A 27080-nucleotide genomic window follows, 5' to 3' on the forward strand; every position below is an offset into this window, starting at 1 on the left:
CTCCAGGGCTACGCCCCCTTGCAGTTGATTTTCTGTGCTCAATTTGTAGAACACCGACTAAGGCACAGATGCACAAACCCTAACGAGCCAGCAACGTGGTTTTTATACCAGTTCTAGCCGGTTGAGCGCACAAGGAGTAAAACGAGACATGCACAAAGGGGTTTCTCTGAGATCTTTTCCTATCACGGTAGCAGCTAATGAAAATGGAATGCGAAGCTAAGCAAATCTGCTATTATGAGCTAATTACTACACAAGTGTGCATGCAAAGCGATGCATTTCCGTTTTCCGATCCGATGCACAGAAGCAGTCCCTAGCTTTACCGTGGAAAAGTTAATGAGAGGTCTGGACCCAGGCCCCCAATGTCCCCTGTGGCTATGCCACTGGTTGGCATAAGTAGGACGGTGCTAAACATACAGAATTCGAGGTATGGTGAGTATATACTGGCTTTTTAATCCTTGGCCCCCTTGCCAAGGCTTTCTAAGGAGCAGACAGAGAAGCTAGATCAGGAGATTTTGACTGAGGATACGTTAGACCAGAGTTTCTCAACCCAGTCCTTAGGGAACCCCAAGTCAGTCCGATTTAAGATATCCCCAACGAATATACATACCACTTAATTAAAAGCCTCATTCGTACTTTACAGTGTAATCCCTGATAGTGTAACTTTTTAAAACCTACAACCCCCCCCCCCCCCCCTTAAAGCAGCTGTTCTCATATAAATTGTCCATATCACACGGAAGTTAGTGCCTGTGTATCAGACTTTGTTGGTGAGCACCAGTTGGTATTGAAACCGAACGAAGCAGCTGAGCGAGTACGGTCTGCTGAAGAAATACCAATGAAACACGGCCTGTGTTGAGACCAAAAATGTTTTTAATCTGAACGTGGTGTGTTGATGAAGAATTAATGCAAAGTTGGATTTCCTTGAAGCAGTGAGAAGTTCTACCAAGTACACTAGTTTACTGAGCCTTCAGGTTTTGGCACGTTTAAAGCACCAGATGTTCACAAGGAAAGATCTGCATTTTCATCAATAGTGACTTGGAATTATTTTAGTGAACCTCTTCTGTGGAGTTTGATGCTTTGAAGAAGACCTTCCTTGTGATATGGACAATTTATATGAGAACGACAGCCTTAAGGTTTTTTTTTTTTTGTAGGTTTTAAAAGATTACACTATGAGGGATAATAGAGATATTAAATATAAATACTGTAGTTATATTTGTGAAAATAGTGATAATAAAATTTGTTATATAAACATAATTGGAGAATTAGTCATGGTAGTAATACATAAGTACATAAGTAATGCCATACTGGGAAAAGACCAAGGGGTCCATCGAGCCCAGCATCCTGTCCACGTCAGCGGTCAATCCAGACCAAGGGCACCTGGCAAGCTTCCCAAACGTACAAACATTCTATACAATCAAGCCATTGTGACATCACTAATGAGGTTGGCTCTTATTGGTGGAATGAGCCACTATGACATCACAATAGGTTAAATCACTGCTCTATGTAATAAAAGTGAGCCAAGTAGAGGACATAAGTACATAAGTAATGCCATACTGGGAAAAGACCAAGGGTCCATCGAGCCCAGCATCCTGTCCACGACAGCGGCCAATCCAGGCCAAGGGCACCTGGTGAGCTTCCCAAACGTACAAACATTCTATACAATCAAGCCATTGTGACATCACTAATGAGGTTGGCTCTTATTGGTGGAATGAGCCACTATGACATCACAATAGGTTAAATCACTGCTCTATGTAATAAAAGTGAGCCAAGTAGAGGACATAAGTACATAAGTAATGCCATACTGGGAAAAGACCAAGGGTCCATCGAGCCCAGCATCCTGTCCACGACAGCGGCCAATCCAGGCCAAGGGCACCTGGCGAGCTTCCCAAACGTACAAACATTCTATACATGTTATTCCTGGAATTGTGGATTTTTCCCCAAGTCCATTTAGTAGTGGTTTATGGACTTGTCCTTTAGGAAACCGTCTAACCCCTTTTAAAACTCTGCTAAGCTAACCGCCTTCACCACGTTCTCCGGCAACGAATTCCAGAGTTTAATTATGCGTTGGGTGAAGAAAATTTTCCCGGATTTGTTTTAATTTACTACACTGTAGTTTCATCGCATGCCCCCTAGTCCTAGTATTTTTGGAATTGCTAATATAAGTAAGTACAGCCCTGCATGATTCACAATGAAAACACATGAGATATATTCGCATACAATGGAGGCAGTGCATGCAAATATTTCTCATGCATATTCATTGTGGATATCTTGTGACATTAAACCAGAGATGATGGGAGGAGACTTCTCAGTTTAGTGTGGGTAGTGAGGAGTAGGATGACCCTGCTTGCAATCGATGCTGAGAGGATGGTTGACTGGGTGGAATGGGATTTCATGGTGGGACTATGCCTCAGGAGATGGGGATGGGAGGGGGAGGGCAATGTTTTGGCCTGGGTCAAACCCAGTGGCACTAGGTCAAAGTACTTAAGTAAAAGCAAAAATAAATGTATATTTTAATACTTAAATAAAAGTAAATATACAATGAAAAACACATTACATAATTTACTTAAGGGAAAATAAAAAAGTTATTGCCTAATATAATAAGTACATAAGTACATAAGTATTGCCATACTGGGAAAGACCAAAGGTCCATCGAGCCCAGCATCCTGTTTCCAACAGTGGCCAATCCAGGTCACAAATACCCGGCAAGATCCCAAAAATGTACAAAACATTTTATACTGCTTATCCCAGAAATAGCAGTGGATTTTCCCCACGTCAATTTAATAATGGTCAAAGGACTTTTCCTTTAGGAAGCCGTCCAAACCTTTTTAAAACTCCGCTAAGCTAACTGCCTTTACCACATTCTCTGGCAACGAATTCCAGAGTTTAATTACACGTTGAGTAAAAAGTAAAACTATTGCAACTACAATGGATGCAACCAGTGGCAGCCCTAACATTAGGCCACCTGATGCAGGGACCTCAGGTGGCACTGTTTTGGAGCTGCATTCAATCCCACGCCTGCCATGCTCTGGCATCACCCCCTGCTCTTCCATCCACGAATTTACCTTTTTTTTGTGTGTGGCTTTCCAAAAGTCGGGACGGCAGCAGTTCCCATATGCTGCCCTGCTGCTAACCCCTTCTCTCTTACGGCCCGCCTCTCTGACGTACTTCCTGTTTCCTCTGAGGCAGGGCGGGCTGCAGTAGAGAGAAGTGACAGGGGCTGGCGGCAGGGCAGCGTATGGAAAACGACTTTTGGAAAGACACAAAAAAGAGTTAAATTCGGGAAATGAAGGAAGGAGGGGAGATGTCAGACTGGGGGAGGGAAGAGCGGAGCTGGGGAGGGCAGAGCAGAGCTGGGGTGACAGACCATCTCCTTGCCTCAGGCAGCAGATTGTCTTGGGCGGCCCCTGGATACAACTATTGTTAACGTTTTTATCCCAACAATTTTATTGCTCTATAATTCAATTCTCTTCGCGTTTAGTAAAACTACATTTTGAAAATGACTGTCACTCATTTAAGTGCTCTTGTGAGTCATTCACTAGCACAGCTAAAAAGGTGTTCCACAACTGATAAAAAGCTTCTTCAGATCAGGTCAGGCTGCTGTATTATTGATGCCTTTTGATAATATCTGCAGTGATTGATCAAGGGAATCTCTGTCTGAAACACTTGACTTTGTTATAGCAAAGAATACTTTATCATCATCGTCATTATCATCTGCATTAGAAGTAGTTCTGCCTAATTCATCACTTGCAACTTCATCTTCATTTTTGTTATCACTGTTATGCGGTCCAATTACAAAGAAGGCTTTCACAAACTTGAAATCATTGTCCGTTGTTCTAATCATTTTTCATCTGATGGCAAACGCTGAACTGAACTGATTGAAGAATGTCAGATGTGTGGAAACCCATCAGTCTTAAGGTCAGACAAGCAGACGTCCTCTCTAAAGACCATCTAGCTTATTTTCGAACGGGACGGACGCCCATCTTCCGACACAAATTGGGAGGTGGGCATCCTTCTCCCGAGGTCGCCCAAATCGGCATAATCGAAAGCCGATTTTTTGCATCCTCAACTGCTTTCCGTCGCGGGGACAACCAAAGTTCATGGGGGCGTGTCGGCAGTGTACCGAAGGCGGGATGGGGGCGTAGTTAAGAGATGGGCGTCCTTGGCTGATAATGGAAAAAAGAAGGGCGTCCCTCATGAGCATTTGGTCGACTTTACTTGGTCCCTTTTTTTTCACGACCAAGCCTCGAAAAGGTGCCCGAACTGACCAGATGACCACCAGAGGGACTCGGGGATGACCTCCCCTTACTCCCCCAGTGGTCACCAACCCCCTCCCACCCTAAAAAAAAAAATTAAAATATATTTTTTCCAGCCTCTATGCCTGTTTCAAATGTCATACCCAGCTCCATCACAGCAGTATGCAGGTCCCTGGAGCAGCTTTTAGTGGGTGCAGTACACTTCAGGCAGGCAGACCCAAGCCCATGCCCCTCCCCACCTGTTACACTTGTGGTGGTAAATGTGAGCCCTTCAAAACCCACCCGAAACCCACTGTACCCACATGTAGGTGCCCCCCTTCACCCCTAAGGGCTATGGTAGTGGTGTACAGTTGTGGGGAGTGGGTTTTAGGGGGGGGGGGGGTTGCAAAGAACAAACAATCAAAAAACTCCAAACTGCCCAAAATACGGCCACCAGACTCATATTTGGAAAAACTAAATACGAAAGTGCAAAGCCCCTAAGAGAGAAACTTCACTGGCTCCCACTTAAGGAACACATTGCATTCAAGATCTGCACAATTGTACACAAAACATGCTAAACCTCGTGGACCTACCTCCCAGGAACGCCACAAGATCATCCCGCAAATTTCTCAACCTGCACTACCCCAGTGGCAAAGGACTCAAATACAAGCTGATGCATGCTACAACCTTCTCGTACATGAGCATGCAGTTATGGAATGCTTTACCTACAGACTTGAAAGCAATCAACGAAACAACTATCTTTCGAAAATCTCTGAAGACATTCTTCTTCAACAAGGCCTACAATGAGAACCTATAGCCTCACTAAGTCACCTCACCAACCTACTCAATTAGGAATGCTCAACCCTACAACTACCCTTATCTCTTTCTTCCTTCTTTTTTCTCCCCTTCCCAATCGCTACACATTACTAAATGTATCTAATATCCTGAAATGAAAATGTTAACAAATCTATGTAAGCCACATTGAGCCTGCAAATAGGTGGGGGAATGTGGGATACAAATGCAATAAATAAATAAATAAATAAATAAATAAATAAATAAATAAGGTAGGGGAGCCATGCACCTGGGAGCAATTTGTGAAGTCCACTGCAGTGCCCCCTAGGGTCCATGGTTGGTGTCCTGGCATGTGAGGAGGACCAGTGCACTACGAATGCTGGCTCCTCCCATGACCAAAGGGCTTGGATTTGGTCGTTTTTGAGATGGGCGTCCTCGGTTTCCATTATGGCCGAAAACCGGGGATGTCCAACTCAACATTTAGGTCGACCATCTCTAAAGTCGACCTAAATGTTGAGATTTGGGCATCCCCGACCGTATTATTGAAACGAAAGATGGACGTCCATCTTGTTTTGATAATACGGGTTTCCCCGCCCCTTCGCCAGAACGTCCTTAGAGATGCATGCCCTTAGAGATGGTCATCCCCGTTCGATTATGCCCCTCTATGTATTCAATGGCCAGTCACCTCAATATAAAAATTTTCCATGGGATGCTCGGTGGTCTGTTGAAGTAGAGACAGTGGTGTGCTGGAGCCAACTCGCAAGAGCAGATTGTTAAATTTTTTAGCATTTTGCGAAATGGTTGTTCTGGCAGGGCGAGACGGTTTGCCTCTCCTCCCTCCCCCCCGAGCTGCAGGGTCCCAGCGCATACCTGAAGGCAGGCACCCTGGTGGTCTAGTGGATTTTTCAGGGCAGGAAAGATCCCCAGTCTTTCCTGCCCACTGCTGGCGCTGCCCTCCTGCTGCTGCATCACTCTTTAAAAATGGCTGCAGAGACTTCCAGCGGCGGCCGCATGAGACTTCCGTTGAAGTGTTGCGAGGCCGCCCCTTATAAGTCTTGGCAGCCATTTTAAAGAAGATGCGGCAGGAGGATGGTCAGCGCCGGCAGCGAGCAGGAACGTGGGGAATGGACTTAATAACCCACCCTCATCTTGTTAGACTGTCACTGAAATGCTTTGATGTTTCACTTACATATGCTGTTACTTATCAAATTTTGCTTATTTCTGATCTGACGAAGAAGGGCTACCTTAGAAAGCTAATAAAAAAATGTATTAAGTTAGTGCAATAAAAAAGGTATCATCTTAATTTCTTTTGTATGTTTTATTTGATTCTAATTTTATTGATTACATAATAGTACTACAGAATGTTCAATTCCCACCACTTTTTTCTTATACAGTACCTGAGTCCCATGCAATATTTACTATACTTCCTGTATTCATTTTCAATCTATTACTACCCTTTTCAAATTCACAGGACTTCTATAAATCTTTTCTGTAAACTAAAAGAAAAAAAAAAAAAGAGGCCTGTTCCTTTACCTTCATTTCTCTGGAAGTGCCTTTTCCTCCCCCCTCAACCTTGTTGCCTAAATTAGTGGTATTTCCGTAACACACACTCTCCCTCCCGCTTCTCCTCAGGGCTTTTCAGAACACACTTGTTTCTAATATCGGTCCTCTCCTGCCTTACTAGCTCTTGTGAAAGCTTGCCATTATGGTTCATCCTTAACCGCAGGAGATCTGCTTTTAGCTTGGGTTGGTCATTTTCTTAACAATGGAGAAGTACTAATGACCAGTGGTATTTATTGGCAAACTCACTGGAGACTGTAACACAACAGTCCTGAGCTCAGGGAAATAGCGGGAAACCTGAGGCAGATGAAGGATGAGAGGCCCAGTTATAGGCAAAAGTGGTCAAACCAGCATTTAAGCTCTAGACACAGCAAAGAAAAGAACTTCCATGCAACCATAAAATGGCAATAAAAAGAGCTTAATTATGGCAATAAACTCAAGAAAATCAAAAGAAAACAGTTTTAAATAGAAGAAGCGGCTTCCGGCTCTTGTTGAGAGACCTTCAGTTCCACGTTTAATACAGTTTCTCTCCCTGTTAGGCAGTAACTTTCATGTTACCTAGATTCATTTTTTTTCTCTCTCTGACTTTCTATAATTAGGAAAAGTAGGGTGGTAAGGGTGGGGTGGATCGTCCCAGGCACCGACTTAGCAGGGTGCCAATTGAGCAGTAATGCAACCCATGTGGGTTAAATATTTTTTTTTCTACTTGGGCAGTGCTGGCTGGGGAAGCAGTGTGTCAGCTGTACTAGTGTTCCCTCTCCAGCCACGAACCTGGAAGTCTTGTGTGCATGCACGTGTACATCAGCTCATGGAAGTGGAGGGGCAGACCGGAAAAAGCAAGGCCACAATGCTGTGTGACTGGAGGCACTGGGCAGCAGGAAAGGCTGGGCTGTATTGGGTCTGCAGGCCAAGCCTCTTCTGGGCCTGCACGGTTTTCCCGCGTATGTACAGGAGAGCTTTGGCGCGGACCTGGGCAGACGTAGCCTATTTTGGGAAGCAGGAAAGTGCTGGGACCAAGTTTGGAGCCTCAGAGGAGGCTGAAGTATGTTGGACAATGCTGGGTAAAGCTTTCCAAAGTCCATGGGTGTCAAGGAGGAGTGGCCGGGGAATGATGTGCATGCATGCACACTCAAGGGGAGTGTATGCTGGGGACATGCAGCTGCCAGCTCGAGGGTAGAGATATGTATCAACATATAATTTCTTCACTCAACGTGTAATTAAATTCTGGAATTCATTGCCAGAGAATGTGGTAAAAGCAGTTAGCTTAGCAGGGTTTAAAAAAGGGTTGGATAGCTTCCTAAAAGAAAAGTCCATAAGCCATTATTAAAATGGACTTGAGAAAATCTACTGCTTATTTCTGGGATAAGCAGCATAAAATGTATTGTACTGTTTTGGGATCTTGCATGGTACTTGTGACCTTGATTGGCCACTGGGCTTGATGGACCTTCGGTCTATCCCAGTATAGCAACACGTATGTACTTAAGTGTGCTGGGTTTGAGAAATAGGCAGTAGTGTAGTAAGAGGGGGGGGGGGGGAGGGAGAGTGCCACCATCTCCTTCCACCCCGGGCACCGTCTTCCATTACTACGCCACTTATTAGGAAGAGTAGATACCACTCTCAGCTTGAGTCTGAGGGCTGGAAATCCTGATCTGGACTCAGTCCTGGACCATTTGTATGTCCAACTGGCAGATGTCTCTGTCCTGTTACAGAAACACTATAGTGCTTATTTACTAACTTGCACTATTGATTTGCACCTCACATGCGTAAGGTATGTTTTTTCCCAAACATCTATGTTTCCTGATGGGTGCGTTCCTAGCACTTTGGGGAATTGTATTGCTGATCATGCAGAATTTCAGTTAGCTACACTGGAGATGTAGCTAACTGCATTGCATTAAGTGCTGTGTTTGTACAGCGTTGCGTAACCCTAGTAGCGCTTTAGAAATGTCAAATAGTAGTAGTAGTAGTAGTGTTAGCAGCTAATGCACAGGCATGACCTCTGTGTTGAGTACATGGCACTGTCACAAGCTATATCGTGCCCTATAATACAAACTTCCATGTTAGGCATTTAGGGCCAGAGCCGGTAAATGATACGCAAAGTTAGGGTCTGCTAAGATCTGAACTAAGGGAGGGGGAGGGGAATTCTATATACAGCGCCTGAAAAATCCACGTGGAAAATATTTCCGCCTATGTGAATTCTATAAGTGGCACCTTAGATTTAGGCACGGTATATAGAATACGCTTAGTTGGTATCCTGGCGCCTAAAACAATGAGCCTCAATTTACACCAGTGAAAACATGGTGTAGATCCCGGAGTGTAGATTTAGGCGCAGAGGGTCATATTCTATAAACAGTGCATGTAAAGTTTGGATACGCCCATTTCCCCGTCCATAACCACGCCCCTTTTTGACTGCGCACATTAAAATTTAGGCACACTGCGTTACAGCATACGCTGAGGGAGTTGTGTGCGTAAATTCTAATTATTGCTAATTAGTGCTTATTATTGCTTAAGTGCTGTTAACCCTGATTGGCTTGTTAAGCCAAGTAAGTTCCATGTCCTGGTTTGGAATATGCCTGGACTTTGGCGTGGAACGCTAGGTGAGCTATATAGAATCCAGGGGTAAGTACCAATTCTATAAAGGTGGTTTAGCGCTAAGCAACCTTTACAGAAAAGCACTTACCATGGATTCCCAGGCCCAACTTTGGATGTAAGGACTTACACCTGCTGAAACCTGCTGTAAATTCTTGTGCCCAACTGAAATCAGTTGGGCGCATAAATTCAAGTATTCTGTAAAGTCACGCCTAAGTTTTGGGAATGTTCCTGACCTTCCTGTGGCCACGCCCTCTTTTGAATTGTATGCTATGAAATTTAGGCACACATGTTATGAAATAGTGCTTAGGGCAAATGTAGGCATAACTCCTAATTACTGCTAATTAAGTGCCAATCAACTCCAATTACATAAGTACATAAGTGTTGCCATACTGAGACAGACTGAAGGTCCATCAAGCCCAGGCAAGATCCCAAAACAGTGCAATACATTTTGCGCTCCTTATCCTAGAAATAAGCAGTGGATTTTCCCCAAGTCCATTTTAATAATGGCTTATGGACTTTTCTTTTAGGAAGCTATCCAAACCTTTTTTTTAAACCCTGCTAAGTTAACTGTTTTTTCCACATTCTCTGGCAACGAATTCCAGAGTTTAATTACACATTGAGTGCAGAAATATTTTCTCCAATATGTTTTAAATTTACTACTTTGTAGCTTCATTGCATGCCCCCAGTCCTATTATTTTTGGAAAGAGTAAACAAGCGATTCACATCTACCCGTTCCACTCCACTCAGTATTTTACATACCTCTATCATATCTCCCTTCAGCCATCTTTTCTCCAAGCTGAAGATCCCAAGCCGTTTCAGCCTTTACTCATAGGGAAATCATCCCATCCCCTTTCTCATTTTCGTTGCCCTTCTCTGTACCTTTTCTAATTCTACCATATCCTTTTTGAGATGCAGTGACCAGAATTGCACACAGTATTCAAGGTGTGGTCGCACCATGGAGCGATACAAAAGGCATTATAACATCCTCGTTATTATTTTCCATTCCTTTCCTAATAATACCTAACATCCTATTTGCTTTCTTTGCTGCCGCAGCACACTGTAAACACCTAATTGACTGATTAGTTTACATGTGTATCTGGGTTCCATGCCCAAATCTGGACACTCTATAGAATCCAACAGTTAGAGCAGCAACTAATGCAAGCCAGGGGCGTAGCCAGACTTCGGCGGGAGAGGGGGCCAGAGCCCGAGGTGAGGGGGCACATTTTACCCCCCCCCCAGCGCCACCGACCCCCCCTCCCGCCGCCAACTTTGACGACCCTTGCCGACGACCCTCTCGACCCCCATTTCGCCGCCAACCCTTCCCTGCTGTCACCGTGGGCTACCTTTGCTGGTGGGGGACCCCAATCCCCGCCAGCCGAGGAGGTCCTCTTCTTCCTCCGAAGGCTTCAGCTGATCTGCAAGGCTTTGTTCTGTTTCTGTGAGTCTGACGTCCTACACTTACAACGTGCAGGATGTAAGAAACAGAACGAAGCCTTCGCGGGAAGAAGAGGACCTCCTCGGCTGGTGGGGATTGGGGTCCCCCGCCAGCAAAGGTAGCCCACGGCGACGGCGGGTTGGCGGCAGGATGGGGGGTCGAGAGGGTCATTTGCAGGGGGATCCAGGGCCAAATCTATGGGGGCAGAGGCCCCCCCTGGCCCCACGTAGATATGCCACTGATGCCCGTGTTGCAGGCTCCCAAGCCAGTCCTTGGACACATACAGCCAGTCAGGCTTTCAGGATACCCACAATGAATATACATAAGACAGATGTGCATACCTCGCTTCCACTGTATGAAAATCTCCTGAATGCTGAACTGGCTGGGTGTGTTCTAGGCCGGGGATTTTTTCAATTCAGATGTTTACAGTGGAAAGTATGCATGAATGAACTTTCTCTGACTTATCTTAAGCTCTGCTTTGGATCTTTAAGTCTTTGCCTTTAATTTATTTGGACAATCACAATCTGTTTTGACATGTGCTAAGCAATGTGGGCAAACTGAATGAACTGCAATTATACTCGCGTTCACTGATTTAATAACCCTTTAGTGTCCAATGTTCCCATCAATCTGTTCCCATATGGCTTATTACGGGAACATTGCACACTAAAGGGTTAAGCTGTTCAAAGATAAGTGAATCTGTGCATATTTGCCAAATAAGTACCACTTTATGAATATCTGCACCCAAACTGGGTCAAAAGGACTCAAACAATGAACGTGGAGATTCAAATTACATAGTAACATAGTAGACGACGGCAGATAAAGACCTGCACAGTCCATCCAGTCTGTCCAACAAGGAAAACTCGTGTAACATAAGGTAATAAACTCATAGCAATTCAGCTGCAAATGGCTCAGCTGCTTATCTAAGTTCAACTCTTCCTGCCCGATATTCAGCGTTATTTATATGGCCAGGAGCAGGTCCTGGCCAGTTAAACAGCCTTAAGCCAACTATGTGCTAATATTGAGCGTGAGATAGCTGGCTATCTCGGCTGAATATTAGCGCTTAGTGGCTAGCCCGGGCACTGGCTATGTTGCATACCACAGTCAGTTATCACCAATATTCATTGGCTGAGTGGCAGAGACATAGCTGGGGGGGGGGGGGGTCACCAGGGGAGCGGCCGCTCCCCCAAATGGACTTCCGATGGCACCAATGCCTATTTTTCATGCAATCTGGTGCATGTAAAATATGTGCCGGTGATGTCAGCACTCCACTCTCCACTCCCCCTTCGCCCTCAACCTGGCTACGCTTCTGCAGAGCGGCTGAGTTTAGCGGCCAAATAGACCCGCATAAATAGCAGGTCTATCTTCAGCTGCTATAACTTAGCAGGTCAGCTATATGCATAGTGGCCACCCCCCTCCCCCGAAATTCAATGCCAGTCACCGGACACGGCCCAGCATTGAATTTCTGGGTTCGCCATCAACTGCGGGAGGCAGCCTGGCTAACTTCCGTGCTCTGAATATCAGCCCTTTATTACTTTTTTCTCCTACACCCATCTCCCACATCCCACCACCTCTGAAGATGACGCTGACTTTGACACCAATTGCACCTCTGACCTTATCCTCAAATCCCCTTATCCTCAATCTCCTATCTTCTCTTCTCCATCCTTTTATACCTTATCCCTCCCTATCTCCTTCCCTTTTACCTATCCTATTCTTTCCTTGTCTATCTCCCCTATTCCAATTCATACACCCTTGGGCACTGTTGCCATTAGGTTTATCACAGTTTGTAAATATTCTTCTGACATGTCCTTTGTAATGCTTTTTTTTTTTACTATGTAAACCGCACTGATCCTGCTGTATGTGGGAAAGCGCGGGGTACAAATGTAATAAATAAATAAATAAATAATTTGCTAGACATTTGAATTTATTTGGGACAGATCACTCAGTCCTGGTGGAATCCTCCTACAGTACTAAACTGATGCGGGCATACTGCATTTCATATGGCATGCAAGCTACTGTACTTGGAATTTTGATGGCGAAGGTTGCAAGGGTCATAGTATAAAAAGGGTGTTGTATTAGGGACGGTTACATTTCTATAGATCAGGATCAGGTAACGAAGGGACTTGGGCTGATCCCATGGCTTGCACACTAGCAGCTTGTTTTTGAGCCTTCTGTCCGTCAGGTGGCAGAGTGTAGGTTTATTGTGGGGGGAAATAAGTTTAATGCTTGGGCAGCACAGGAGGAGTGGCCTAGGGGTTAGGGTGGTGGACTTTGGTCCTGGGGAACTGAGGAACTGAGTTCAATTCCCACTTCAGGCACAGGCAGCTCCTTGTGACTCTGGGCAAGTCACTTAACCCTCCATTGCCCCCTGTAAGCCACATTGAGCCTGCCATGAGTGGGAAAGCGTGGGGTACATATATAAAAAAAATAATAATAATAATTGCAGTGACAACATTTTGGCCTCAGACCTTGGCGAACACTAGAATTAAGACTGTTGGAAGGGATAGAAATGACGGGCAGACACTAAATGGTGATGGAAGTAAGTTTTTGTGTGACCTGTCATTGAAAGTGGACTGCATAGCTGGCCCTATAATCCAAGGGAGACACTCACGGGATGGCTGTGACATCAGAGGGGAGATTTCTTGACCTTCCAAAGTGCTGTTTAACCTAGTGACAGTCCCCACTAAGGTCAACCAAGACAATCTTACAAAGGAGTTAAGAAGTTATAAATTGGGCAAAGAATGAAAAAAAAAAAAGAAAGTAAGTCTGACGTCGGTGCCAGGCAGAATAGTGGAAACTATTATAAAGAATAAAATTACAGAACACGTAGACAAACGTGGCTTAATGGGACAGAGTCAGCATGGGTTTAGCCCAGCAAAATCTTGCCTCACCAATTTGCTTCATTTCTTTGAAGGCGTGAATAAAGGTGGTTGATGTAGTATATCTATATTTTCAGAAAGCTTTTGATAAAGTTCCTCGTGAGAGATTCCTGAGAAAATTAAAGAGTCATGGGATAGGAGGCAAGGTTCTGGTGTGGATTAGGAATTGGACAGAAAACAGAGCGTAAGGTTAAATGGTCATTTCTCTCAATGGAGGAGGGTGAACAGTGGACTGCTGCAGGGACTGATGCTATTTAACACACTTATAAATGATATGGAAATCAGAATGACAAGTGAGGTGATTAAATTCACAGATGATACAAATCTATTCAAGGTTGTTAAACACATGCGAACTGTGAAATATTGCAGGAAGACCTTAGGAAATTGGAAGACTTGGCAACCAAACGGCAGATGAAATTTAATGTGGACAAATGCAAGGTGATGCAAGTTGGAAAGAATAATCCGAATCACAGTGACCTGATGCTAGGGTCCACCTTGGGCGGGGGGGGGGGGGGGGGTGGTCAACAAATAAGAAAAAGATCTAAGTATCATTGTAGATAATATGCTGAAATCTTCTGCTCAATGTGCCGCAGCAGCCAAAAAATCCAAAAGATGCTAGGAATTATTAGGAAAGGGATGGTGAATAAGATCAAAAATGCAATAATGCCTCTGTATTGCTCCATGGTGCAACCTCACCTTGAGTACTGCGCTCAGTTTTGGTCACCATATCTCAAAAAACATATAGCAGAATTAGAAAAGGTTCAAAGAAGAGCGATAAAGGGGATGGAACTCCTTTCATATCAGGAAAGGCTAAAGAGGTTACAGTTCTTCTGCTTGGAAAAGAGATGGATGAGGGGTGATATGACCGAGGTCCACAAAATCCTGAGTGGTGTAGATCAGGTAGAAGTAAATCAATTTTTTACTTGTTCCAAAAGTACATAATTACATAAGTACATAAGTGTTGCCATACTGAGACTGACTGAAGGTCCATCAAGCCCAGGCAAGATCCCAAAACAGTACAATACATTTAGTGCTCCTTATCCTAGAAATAAGGAGTGGATTTTCCCTAAGTCCATTTTAATAATGGCTTAAGGACTTTTCTTTTAGGAAGCTATCCAAACCTTTTTAAACCCTGCTAAGCTAACTGCTTTTACCACATTCTCTGGCAATGAGTTCCAGAGTTTAATTACACACTGAGTGCAGAAATATTTTCTCCAATTTGTTTTAAATTTACTACTTTGTAGGAGACACTCAATGAAGTTACATGGAGATTCTTTTAAAACAAATAGGAGGAAATATTTTTTCACTCAACAAATAGTTAAGCTCTAAAACTCTTTGCCGGAGAATGTGGTGACAGCAGTTAGTGTATCTGGGTTTTTAAAAGTTTTAGACAAATTCCTGGAGGAAAAGTCCATAGTCTGCTATTGAGACAAACATGGGAAGCAACTGCTTGCCCTGGGATTTGTAGTATGGAATGTTGCCATGATTTGGGTTTCTGCCTGGCTTGGCCTCTGTTTGGAAAATGGGATACTGGGCTAGATGGACCATTGGTCTGACTCAGTGTGGCTGCTCTTATATTCTTATGTAATATGGTGCCAAAAAATTAGAGAAATCCGTGAAAGGCACTGTGGGAAAGTGGTTTGACGAGTGCATTGTACATTCAGCAATTAAATAATCACGAGATTTTTGACAGGATGGGAGTTGGATATACATTGTTCCCACAGTCAAAGAGGACCTCATCTGGAAGCAGCCAGCTGCGGAACAATTAACCTTCACTTACTGTGTCCTGTGGAAGCCTGCCAGACATTTCAGTGGTTCTATTTTATGACCCCCCCCCCCTTTCCCTACCATATCAAAGAGAAAGTAGCAAAAAAAACCCAACAACAACATTCAATTTGCATAGGACATGCATCACATAAATTGATAATGATGAAGGCAACCAAGGTACATATAGAAATTATGATGTCATCAGCAATTAGTTGTTTGGTGTAGTTTTTCATAAAAGTAGGGACATACTGTACCTGTCCACACTGAGGGCACAGAGGTTGAGCACTGTGATTCCCACGGAAGCCTTCTGTATGAAGGGGACCAGTTTGCAGAGAAATAACCCAAATGGAGAGGAATCGAATGGCCACCGGCTGGCAAGGAGCTGAAGAAAGAAAACAAGAGTGATGAGAAACCAAGCAGTGATTCAGCAGACAGCGGTGTGTAAGAGGAAGTGAACATGCCTCAGAGTGTGTCAGGACAAGTTCTCTGCAAAATGTTGAAGCTGAGAGATTAGAATGAACTGCTATGTTCTGCAGACAAAGAAAATGACTGAGCATACGAACCACACGGCCCACCTAGTCTCGCTTATGCCTGATGCAATACTGCAGAGCCTTCCTAATCACAAGCTTTAAGCCTCAGATCTAAGGTGCTTATCTCCTGCTTTCTTGAATTCTTATCCTGTTTATGATCGCTATCATTTGTGGGTTCCATGCATCCACAAAACTTTTTATGAAAAAAAATATTTCCTATTTCTGATTCTACCCATTTTTACCCTCGTACTATTAAAAACAAACAAACCCTTTCACTGAAAAAGATTTGCTTCTTGTGTTATTTGTACTGCAAATGATCCCTGAGGCGACTATCAGGCTTATTTTCGAAAGTGATCGCCGGCGATCGTCCGACATAAATCGGGAGATCGCCGGCAATCTCTCAAAAGCGGTGAAATCCGTATAATTGAAAGCGGCGTTTTTGACACCATCGCCGCTTTCCCATCGCCGCGCTGGCAAAAGTTCAAAGGGGCGTGTCGGCAGCGTAGCCAAGGCGGGACATGGGTGGGCATGGGCGTGGCTACCAGATGGCCGGCTTTCCCGGATAATGGAAAAAAAAAGTGGCGTTCATCAGTATTTTGCTGGGTTTACTTGGTCCTTTTATTTTCACGACCAAGCCTCAAAAAGGTGCCCCAACTGACCAGATGACCACCGGAGGGAATGGGGGATGACCTCCCAATACTCCCCCAGTGTTCACCAACCCCCTCCCACACTAAAAAAATACAAATACAAACTTTTTTTTCCCAGCCTGTATGCCAGCCTCAAATGCCATACCCATCTCCCTGACAGCAGTATGCAAGTCCCTGGAGCAGTTTTTAATGGGTGCAGTACACTTCAGGCAGGCAGACCCAGGTCCATCCCCCCCCCCCCCACCCCCCCACTGATCTGGATCTGTTTCTTGTTGGTAGATCTATGAGGTCTATCATGTATCCTGGGACTACGCCGTAGATGATAGGTAACTCTATCTATCCATCTATCTATAGATATAGACAGATAGGTAGGGCCCAATAATTATAGGAAAATATCTGTATAACTGTAGCAGTTATCTGGATACTTCTCTTAGCCGTGACCATTCGGGGATATTCAGCAGCACTATCCGACTAATGGCACTGAATTCTCACAGAACATGTCAGTACCTATATGGGAAATTCTGTAAAATGGGGGCTCGATATTCAGCTGATGACGGGCAGTGCATTTGCTGTCCGCTGCCGGTGTTAAACCCGCTTGTTCAATGCGGGGCATTTCTGGTGACTGGCATTGAATATCCAGGTTTATTTTGGCCGCTAAAAAGTTAACTGGCTATGCTTTAGATTGTAAGCTCCTTTGAGCAGGGACCGTCCTTCTTTGCTAATTTGTACAGCGCTGCGTAACCCTAGTAGCGCTCTAGAAATGTTAAGTAGTAGTAGTATTACATATAGCAGTGATTTAACCAGAGCTGAGATTGTGATGTCATAATGCCTCATTCCACCAATGCCTAAGAGCCAACCTCATCAGTGATGTCACAATGGCTTGATTGTCCTATATTTGTCTCACTCTTATCTATTAGATTGTAAGCTCTTTGAGCAGGGACTGTCTCTCTTTGTTAAATTGTACAGCGCTGCGTAACCCTAGTAGCGCTCTAGAAATGTTAAGTAGTAGTAGTAGTAGTAAGATGCTGATATACTTTTTATGTTAAAATCTTTTTTTTTTTAACTGAAAATTTCAATACACAATCAAACAATACAATGTCTCATGTCTTAACTTTTCAAACAATTTCAACTGCAAACCTATTCCACACCCAATCCCATCCCAAACCCTCCCTAACTGTATAGGCCTCCAATTTAACCGGTCTATTTTAACCACTCAACATAGCTGGTTTGGTGCTGAATATCCAGTTATCTCCCGCTGAATATCCGTGGTTAGGCACCTAAATGCTATTTAACTGACCAGGAGCCATATGTGGCTAGTTAAATAGTTTTGAATATTGGGTAGGGGAGGGGGGGAATTATATGCTTACTTTACACATGGGTTATCTCTGAAATTCTGTAAATGGCACTTAAAATTGTGCATGCAAATTTAGGCAGGCACCCAATTTAATTGAATAATGAGCCAATTAGTGCCCATTATTGGGTTCTAATAATCAATTATCGACACTAATTGGCATTAATTGAAAGTTACTTGTGCGTTTTTAGTCGCAGAGATCCACGTGTAAATTTTGCGTGCAGCTCTAAAAAGGGAGCGCAGCCATGAGACAGTCATGGGCGGATCAGGGACACTCCTACAATTTATGTGGGCTGTTTTAGAATAAGGGGGGGGGGGGGTTTCTGTGCCTAATTTAGATGTGAGGATTTACACCAGGTGCCAATCCTGGCCTAACTTTCAGTGCCATTTATAGAATACTATTACTACTACTACTACTTATCATTTCTATAGCACTACTAGATGTACGCAGCGCTGTAGACATGAAGAGACAGTCCCTGCTCGACAGAGCTTACAATCTAATTAGCGTTTAGCACATTATTTTTTCAGCGCCGATTTTCAGCACGGTTTATAGGATTTGATCCTATGTGTATAAATGTACACAATACTGACACTGATGCATGTATGCATGTGTGCACAGGTATGTCAAAATTGTGCTTAAGTGATATTTTGAAAACACTTGCATAACTTACAAGCGGATTTTTGCAAGGAGGACGTACACAGGGGAGAAGCATGGAAGGGACACAGACATGGTTGGCCATATTAGGTCAACTGAGGCGGAGGCCTCAGGTGGCACTTTTTAGGGAGCTGCTGAAAATCCATCTCTTCCTTCAGCGCTCTCCTGCCCAGGCCAGCATCTTGCCTTCCATTCCCCCCTCCCCATGATTTACCTTCATTTGTGGCCCAAAAGATGCCACCGGTGGTGGCAGCCATTCACAGAAGCTGCCCTGTCGCCAGCCCTAGTGTTTTCTCTCTACTGCAATCCGCCTTCTCTGACGTAACATTCTGTGTACATGTAGTGTGTCACATATAGAAGCATTGTCCATCTAGTGTGTCCTAACTTAAAAAACAAAAAAGGTTGAGAATCACAGCCATAAGAGTCTCTGCAGCATTTTGAAAGCAAAACATGCAGATCTTTCCAAATTTATAGCCCAGATGCACCACTAGAAAATCTCAGTCATTGTGATGGTGTATCTTACTGTTTGGATGGGCCACCCTTGGTGTCTCTGAACAGGGGGGAAGGTGGGGGTGGCCAGAGCCGGTCTTAGCAAGTGCGGGGCCCTATGCAGACCAATTTGGCGGGGCCCCATCCTAGCCCCGCCCCACCCTAGCTCCACCCCATTGATAAGATTATTGTACTGGAGCCTGAGAGACAGGCGAAGGTAGCCATGGTAATTGTACTGCTGCTGTCCGAGGCAATCGCCTAAGTGATAGGGCTGGCCCCATTTGGAGGGGAGATGGTGTGAGGTGCATGCTGAGGCCATGGGATGAAATAGGGACCGTAGAGAAGCTACTAGACCACCAGGGGTGCAAGGGAATAGGACAGAAATGCCGGGAAACAGTGGTCATGGAGAGGAAAAGAGAGATGGGTGATACTGGACATAGAGGGATAGGGAGAGATGCTGGAGGGAGGTGAAGAGGGGAGAGTCACTGGATGTGGCGAGTAGAAGGGAGATACCTGGGGAAGCAGTGGAGAAATTAAGTGACTAACAATAGGGGAAACACTGGGGAGGCAGGATGAGTGAGAGCGGAAGGATGAATGAAGTTAGGGGAGCACTGCGGCAAGGATGACTAAGGCTGTAATACAGGCTACTGGGGAGATGAGAGGCTTGGACATAAATATTGGGAAAGGATAACAGGATCTGGAGTGGGAGAGCACTAAGGGAGGAAGATAGATGGGGATGTGTTGCAGCACTAGTGAGACAATGAATGATACTGGGAGGGTGGAGGGTGACTGAGGTGTAGTGGAGTACAGGTGAGACTTGGGGTGAACCCTGGGGAAGGATGAGGCATATGGGAGCACTTAGGGGAGGATGAGTAAGGCTCAGAAGGAAGAATTAATAAAATTAAGGTGCATTGAAGAAGGGAGGTAAAAGATGATTAAAGGGATATCTATGGGTAAAGGTGGGCAGGGACTGAAGAGGGGAAGAAGGGGACTACTGTGGCTCACTGTCACTGGAAGCAAGGGTCCCAGGCAAAACCTTTGACAAAATGGTGGACATACAGCTGAAACATTTCAAACCACCACCACAGAGACAGACAGTACTTTAATTCAAAAAGGTTCTTCCTATAGAAAAAAAGCTATCATCATACCTGGCTTGCTGCCTGCCTTAATGGATTGGCACAACTGTTGTAGGCAGCCCTGTCTGTTGCTTTGCTCGCTCGGCTCCACCGAGTCTGCACACGCTCTCGCTCGCACCACAGTCAGCAACGATGGCTCACCACCTCGGACCAGGCTCCAGCTTTTCCCGCTCAGTGACTCCCGCCCTCGCGGAAACAGGAAATACCTCATCAGAAGGCGGGACATTGAGCGGGAAGTGAAAAGCTGGAGCCTGGAGGTGAGCCGTCGTGCTGCAACTTGTCTGTCACTGTCGGGTGCGGGGCCGTCGCTGCCTGGCTCGCTGCAAAGTTACTGTCGCCGGGGCCCGGGGACTCGGGAGCTGATGGCGGGCTCAGCGGGCCCAAGCCGGGGGTGGGCGCCGCGCTGGTGATGGCGGGAGTGGAGCGGCTGAGTCACGGGATCATCATGAATGATGCGGTCGTCGTCCGAGGCGAGTGGAGGTCGGAGCGGAGGCAGAGTTGAGGCGGGCTGCGTGGGGCCCCCTTAGGCGCGGGGCCCTATGCGGCCGCATTGGTCGCCTCTGCCTAAGACAGGCCCTGGGGGTGGCACATGGTGGGCTCTGCTCCTGGCCCCAGCCTGGTGGCCCCTGCCCCACCAAAACTTGTGCCAGCTGCTCCTTGCTACTGGTCTGGTGCCAATAAATGAACAGCAGAACGATGAGCTCTTTTGTTAAGTCCAGCTGTTCTAGCTGCTGGCACCACACAGCTGCTAAAATCAGAAAGAATCTACTTCCTGTTTCATGTGTGATACAGGAAGTACATAAGCACCGCCATACTGGGAAAAGACCAAGGGTCCATCAAGCCCAGCATCCTGTCTCCGCCAGCGGCCAATCCAGGCTTCAAGAACCCGGCAACCCCCCCCCCCCCCAAAAAAAAAAAAAAATTAATAATGTTCAATGGACTTTTCTCTCAGGAATCTGTCCAAACCCCCTTTAAATTCCGTAAGGCCAGCTGCTGTCACTACATTCTCCGGCAAGAGTTCCAGAGACTAACTACACGTTCTCTACTTCCAACTCTTGTGTGGTGCTGGTGGCCAAAGTAGCTTGAGTGAAGAAAGCTCCCTTCTGTGCCATGGATTTAGTGGTGCTGGGCTGGTAGGAGTAGGGTTACCATATGGCTCCAGAAAAAGGAGGGCAGATTGAGCCAGTCCCGGTTTTACTTCCATTGTTTTCAATGAAAGCAAAGCCTGGACTGGATCAATGTATCCTCCTTTTTCTGGAGCCATATGGTAACCCTAGGTAGGAGAAGGGGGCTGATGAGACCAGTCTGATACTTAGGATGGAAAAACTGAGCTGGGGGGGGGGGGGGGGTGACAAGGAGGCAGGTGGCAGCTGGGGCTTGGAAATCGGCTTGATACAGGGGATGAGAGGAGGGCATTGGTGGTGGGAGGAGGAGAAGGGCAGATATAATCAGAAGAGAGGGGGGAAGAAAAATGGGCATATGCAAGGGAAGGTGAAGATGGAGGGGCACAGAGATGGATACTGGTGTTAAGGTGGAAGAAAGATAGGGTAGAAAATATTGAAGAAGGGAAATAGTGTTTGGTGATGCTGGAGAAGGAAATATGGGAGAAGAGTTAAGGACAAAGGCTGCTGGGGAAAGTGGAAAAGACAGAGGGCTACAAAGAATGTGAGGGATACAAAAAGGTGATATAGGTGAGAGAGAAAGGGAATGGAAGCCTGAGTAAGACATAACAAAGGGACTGGAGGTGGGAAGGGGATGAAAGGAGCAGGAGTTGGTGAAAAGGTGACAAGCAGAGATGAAGCTGGGGAAGTGATGAATACAGAAGATTGAGTGAAATTCAAGGAATAGTAGGCTGGGGAAGGAATGAGAGAGGAGTAGGAATAGAAGGGAGGAAAGCAGGGGTGTGGAGTCAGCACACCAAACCTTTGACTCCGACTACTTTATTTTTCTACTGTCTGACTGACTCTTACTGATACTAGGCTTTAAATTTTGTTGTTCTGGATCTAAAGTATTATATTTACCAGTACTTTAGATCCAGGCCAAAAAACCCAAAACCTAAATATAAAATGATAATTTTACCATCCTATATAATAAAATGCACCTCCAACATTCTGAAGCCAAGAAAGTGAAGCCTTCAAGCCTTGAAGCATTCCTGCAACGTTCCAGAACTACGTGTCGTCAATTGAGGAGATGGAGCCTTACAGAGCGCACGAATGCTTCAAGGCTTGAAGGCTTCACTTTTTCACACACACACACACACACACACACACACACACACACACACACACACACACACACACACTCACTCACTCTCTGTCTCTCACATTCACTCTCTCTCTCAAACACAGACACACACACACACACTCTCTCTGTCTCTCTCTCACTCATTCGCTCTCTCACTCACACACACACTCCATCTCTCACACACACTTTCTCTCTCATACACACTCTCTCTCTCTCTCTCTCTCTCAAACATACACACTCTGAGGAAAACCTTGCTAGCGCCCGTTTCATTTGTTTCAGAAACGGGCCTGTTTTACTAGTATATTATAATGTACATTTTTGTTTAGAAGCTGGAGTCAGAGTTGATACATTTTTGCCAACTCTGACTCCACTCAAAATTGCTGCCGACTCCGACTTCACAACACTGACTGCACAGCCCTGGAGTTAAGTGTAGGAAGTAGAAAGCTGGTAAGTAGGTAAAAGAGGAGACAGAGGATTAGGGGGAGAAGGGAAAAATCTAGCTACAGGTACATAAAAAGGCAGGTGAGTGAAATGGAGACAAAAACAGAGATAGAAGGATCGTCATCAGAAAATGGAAATGAGATCCTGGAAAGGGGCTTGAAGAAAAGCAACAAAAGGAAGTGATAAAGAAAGATACCCAATTGGAAAAATAAAATGGTCAGAAAACGAGGATACAGACAAATTTATTGTTGATATTTAGAGAAAGATACAATCAGCTTTGAAAATGTCCATTTTTTTTTGTATTTTGCTCTGTACTGAAGGAAATGCATCTCTGTTTCTCCTTCTTTGGGGTTTCACTGCTCAGTCTGATTTTTGTGCTTTTCTATTTCATTTTTTTAAATCCACATATTTGTTTCTTGTTTGCAGTCTCTTATGTTTTTTTTACTAAATGATGGCCTGCGCTTTCCTTGTGTAACAGATGAGGGATTTGGTCAATATGTAGGTTCTGTGGAGGAATTTGTAACGGTCTGTCTTTTCCAGCTGGAAAAGCGCTCCCCCCTCCCCCGACCCCTGAATTCAACGGGGATATCCTGAAAACACCGACTGGCTGGGTGTGCCACCAGGACTGAATTGAAAACCTCTGGATTGTTTGAAATAATGATGTGAAATTATATCACAGTGGGACTGTGCGTGTAGACCGAGTTCTCATCATCTCTCAGGACTGTGATAACTTACTTGAATTTCCGTACGATAACTGAGTGACAAGACTCACAACTACCAACAACGAGCAATCGGAACAATGTAAACATCTTACAAAGGAGAAACGAAATTGAAGAGTAGTGTCAAAGGGTCATTAATGTATCCTCTGGGCAATTTAGTGCTTGGTAAAAAAAAATACCATATGAATTTCATTAGAAGAGAGGACTGATGAGAATAGTGAGCTGTTTTGCTAACAAAGGCGCAAACCGCAGCAGAAGGTTAGCAGATGTTTCTTCTTTGAGTAGTTTATGCTTCGTCTAATAGCCAACAGGACGTAACCGATGAAACAGGCCCCTGGACTTTTCTCCATTTTAATTGATGGGCACAAAAGACTGAGATTGCCTAAAAATTAATTCCACATTGCTCCCAGCTGTTCCTTCCCCTCACCTCTATCTCTCCCATCCGGTTTCTGTTGCTGTATTTTATTGGTGTGGTAGGAAGAGACATTTTATGACAGGTTGCATAACTAGTTCAGCATGTGCGTGCATAAACTGTACCAATTTTCTAAAAGAAAGCATACGTATAGTTTTCCTCTTAAAGTTACTTAATGGAAAGTACGTACATACATTTTATACCAGCTTCTTAGTAGCACACATTTCACAATTATTTAAGAAAGTAAAGTTAATTCCAGCTATTCTCAAAATATCTATAATCTACTGTTGGAACAGGTATATTGTAGATTTTCCATGATTAGTAAAGTTCAGTTTGGGCTTTCATAAGATCAGGCAGCCAATGTAGGAACCCAAGCTACTTGTTTGGCCCTAATATTCGTTGTAGCAGGGTGCATTGTTATGTATATTTAGTATGAATATTACTTGCATTCAATTGCATTGTCTGTGTATAGATAGTACTATGTACTAGGATTGCTATCCCTATAGTTTACAGGTTCCTGTAATTGACTCCTTGTGAGCTTTTCCTACTGGCTCTTAGTTCTGGGCCAGGGCCTGCCCTCCCGCTTTTCTCCTGGGAGCTATGATAGGAAGACTGGGGCTCTCCATCATACCTTTGTGATCAACAGCTGTTTTAGGGGCTGATCCCTCTTAATCTATTATGATTCCATCAAAATTATTTACCATTTTCCCCAATCATTATTCCCACATTTTCTCCTTTGAGTATTAAAGTTTTTCCTCTCAGCTGGGCTGAGGTTCTGGCCATCTCCTTGCCTGAGGTGGCTAGATACAGACTCTGTTTGCAGAAAGCAACAATTCTTTCCAAGCAACAGAACTGTAAGCTGATTTTCTTTGTTTGCTATGATTGCTGCATTAAAGAAGAGTTGAATTAAGAATTGAGAGTCTACTGGTAAAGTTTTTTATTTGAGAATGGTTTATGCTGACTGTTGAATCTTTGTGACCACATCTGGACTAGAACAGCACAGTACTAGCCCTTTAAGTTTGGTTGCAGGCTGCTTTAGGCAAACTCTGTCTTTCTTTGAGCTTCTCAGTGTAATAAGCAATTAGGGCTCACCTGGCTCCCCTGCACAGTTCTAGCTAACTTGTTTTTATCTGTAGCCAGTAAATTACTTTCCAAACTTCTTTTATTCAGAAGTTTCAGGTATCAGCAAACAGTTCACCCTTAAGGGCTGGGTCAACTCTCCCACCCCCCTTTCCTTCTCTCTGTCTTGTAAGCATGTCAGAAATGAATCAAAGCAAAAACAAAATATGCTCTCTAGCACTGCTGATAGAAACAAACTGAATTTTTTCTCCTCACCTCTTCTCCACCATTCCTTTACTCACTATAAAATAACACAGAAGCCACCCCAGGGCCTCTTCACCTCAAACAGGTTGAAAACAAACTAGAGACTGTTACTTATACTACATTTAGCAGCCTGTGTTCACACTCCAGGGCAGCTTCCCCTGACTTGTCCTCTTGGGTATCCATAATTTCTACCTCTCCCTTGGCACCTGGGACTGTGGCTGGTGAGAAAACCCTCTTAACTTCTACTCCTCCCAGGGACATGATATATTTCCAGTCCGCCTAAGCACCACCAATATTTTTCCCTGTAAGTCTGTAGATTTGGAGAAGCAAGCTCCATGCTATAGAGGTATAGGAAAAAAACAAAAGAAGTGCTTCTGTATCCTAGCTACTGCTCCCGCCTCCTCCCTGTAGACTATTGGCTGGAGGTGACTGTCCAATAGACTGCAGGGGAGGAAGGAGTTGCAACTTGCTGTAGCCTAGCAGCTGCCAATGGGGAAGGCAACTGCAGTAGACGCATTGACAAAAGGAACAGACAGATTCAATAACTTTATTGGCATGACAATTTTACTTCAGACCTGCCAAGTCTCCTGCATTCAGCGGGAGACTGCCGCTTTGGCGGGTCATCTCCCGCAGTCCCGCCAAAGCGGGAAAGTCTCCCGCTGAAACACATGGCTCTAGCTCCCTCTTCCATGTCCGGCCACTGCTGCTTCTCCTGTTGAGCAGCAGCGGCTGCAACAACAATAAAAAAAGAGCTAACAAAACAAATTTTAAAAAAGCAAGCATGGCACCGCAGGCAGCCTTCAGGCATTGGCTGTCGGCACTGCAGCCGCTCCTCTCTCCTCTCAAGCCACTGCCCCTGCAGCAGGAAGTTGAGATTGACTTCCTGCTACGCTTAGCTACTCCGGGCACAGAGAGGAGAGAGGAGCGGCTGCAGACCCAACAGCCAATGCCTGAAGGCTGTCTGCGGTGCCACGCTTGCTTTAAAAAAATGTTTTTTGTTTGTTAGCTCTTTTTTTTTTTTTTTGTCGTGGCCGCTGCTGCTCAACAGGAGAAACAGCAGTGGCCAGGAAACGAAGATCGGGTGGAAGGAGGAGCGGGAGGCAGGAGGTAAAATAGAGAGAGTGGGGAGAGAAGGAGGGGAGATGGAGAAGGGCTTTAGAAAGAGAGAAGCTGCTGGTGATAAGGATGGGGTGAAAGGGGGGATCCTGGCTGAGATCAGAAAGAGGGAAGACGCTGGAAGGAAGGATAGGGAGAGAAACAGAAAAGACATTGAAGGATGGGGAGAAAGAGGGGGGAAATGATGAATGTAAAAGGGTAGAGAGAGAGACACTGGATGGAAAGAAGGGGAGAGAGAGAGAGAGAGACACTGGATGGAAGGATTGGGAAAGGGGGTAGATGAATGAAAGGATGGGGAGACAAAGAGGGAAGACGGATGAAAGGATGGAGAAAGAGGGAAAGCAGATGGAAGGATGGGGAGAGAAAGACGCTGGATGAAGGATAGGGAGAGAAAGAGGGGAAATGGATGAAAGGATGCAAAGAGAAAGGGGAGAGACTGGAAGGATGTGGAGAGAGAAGGGACACTGAACAGAAAAGGGTAGAGAGATAGACACTGGATAGAAGGGGGGAGAGAGAGACATTAGATGGAAGGTTCAAGAAAGAGGGTAGATGGGTGGAAGGATGGGGAGAGAAAGAGGGAAGACACAGGATGGAAGGGTAGGGAGAAACAGGAGATGCTAGAAGGATGCAGAAAGAAAGAGGGGAGACACTGGAAGGATGGGGAGAGAAAGAGGAGAGCTGCTAGATGGAAAAGGGGAATAGTGAAAGACCGGAGAATAAAAGGAAGGGGCATGGGGAGAACAAGGGTGAGGAAAAGATGAAAAGCCAT

At 45.0% G+C, this 27080-nt stretch overlaps 1 protein-coding gene across 1 annotated transcript in view; it reads right to left on the minus strand.

Moving 5' to 3' along the window:
* EDNRA (endothelin receptor type A) overlaps positions 1-27080 on the minus strand; it is a 132530-nt gene that overhangs the window by 66014 nt on the left and 39436 nt on the right. The window contains exon 3 of the mRNA XM_030191670.1: positions 15503-15630. Within this exon, the coding sequence (XP_030047530.1) occupies positions 15503-15630 (128 nt within the window). The remainder of the gene's footprint in view (positions 1-15502; positions 15631-27080) is intronic.

This window comes from Microcaecilia unicolor, chromosome 2, assembly GCF_901765095.1.
Source record: "Microcaecilia unicolor chromosome 2, aMicUni1.1, whole genome shotgun sequence".
NCBI classification, from domain to species: domain Eukaryota; kingdom Metazoa; phylum Chordata; class Amphibia; order Gymnophiona; family Siphonopidae; genus Microcaecilia; species Microcaecilia unicolor.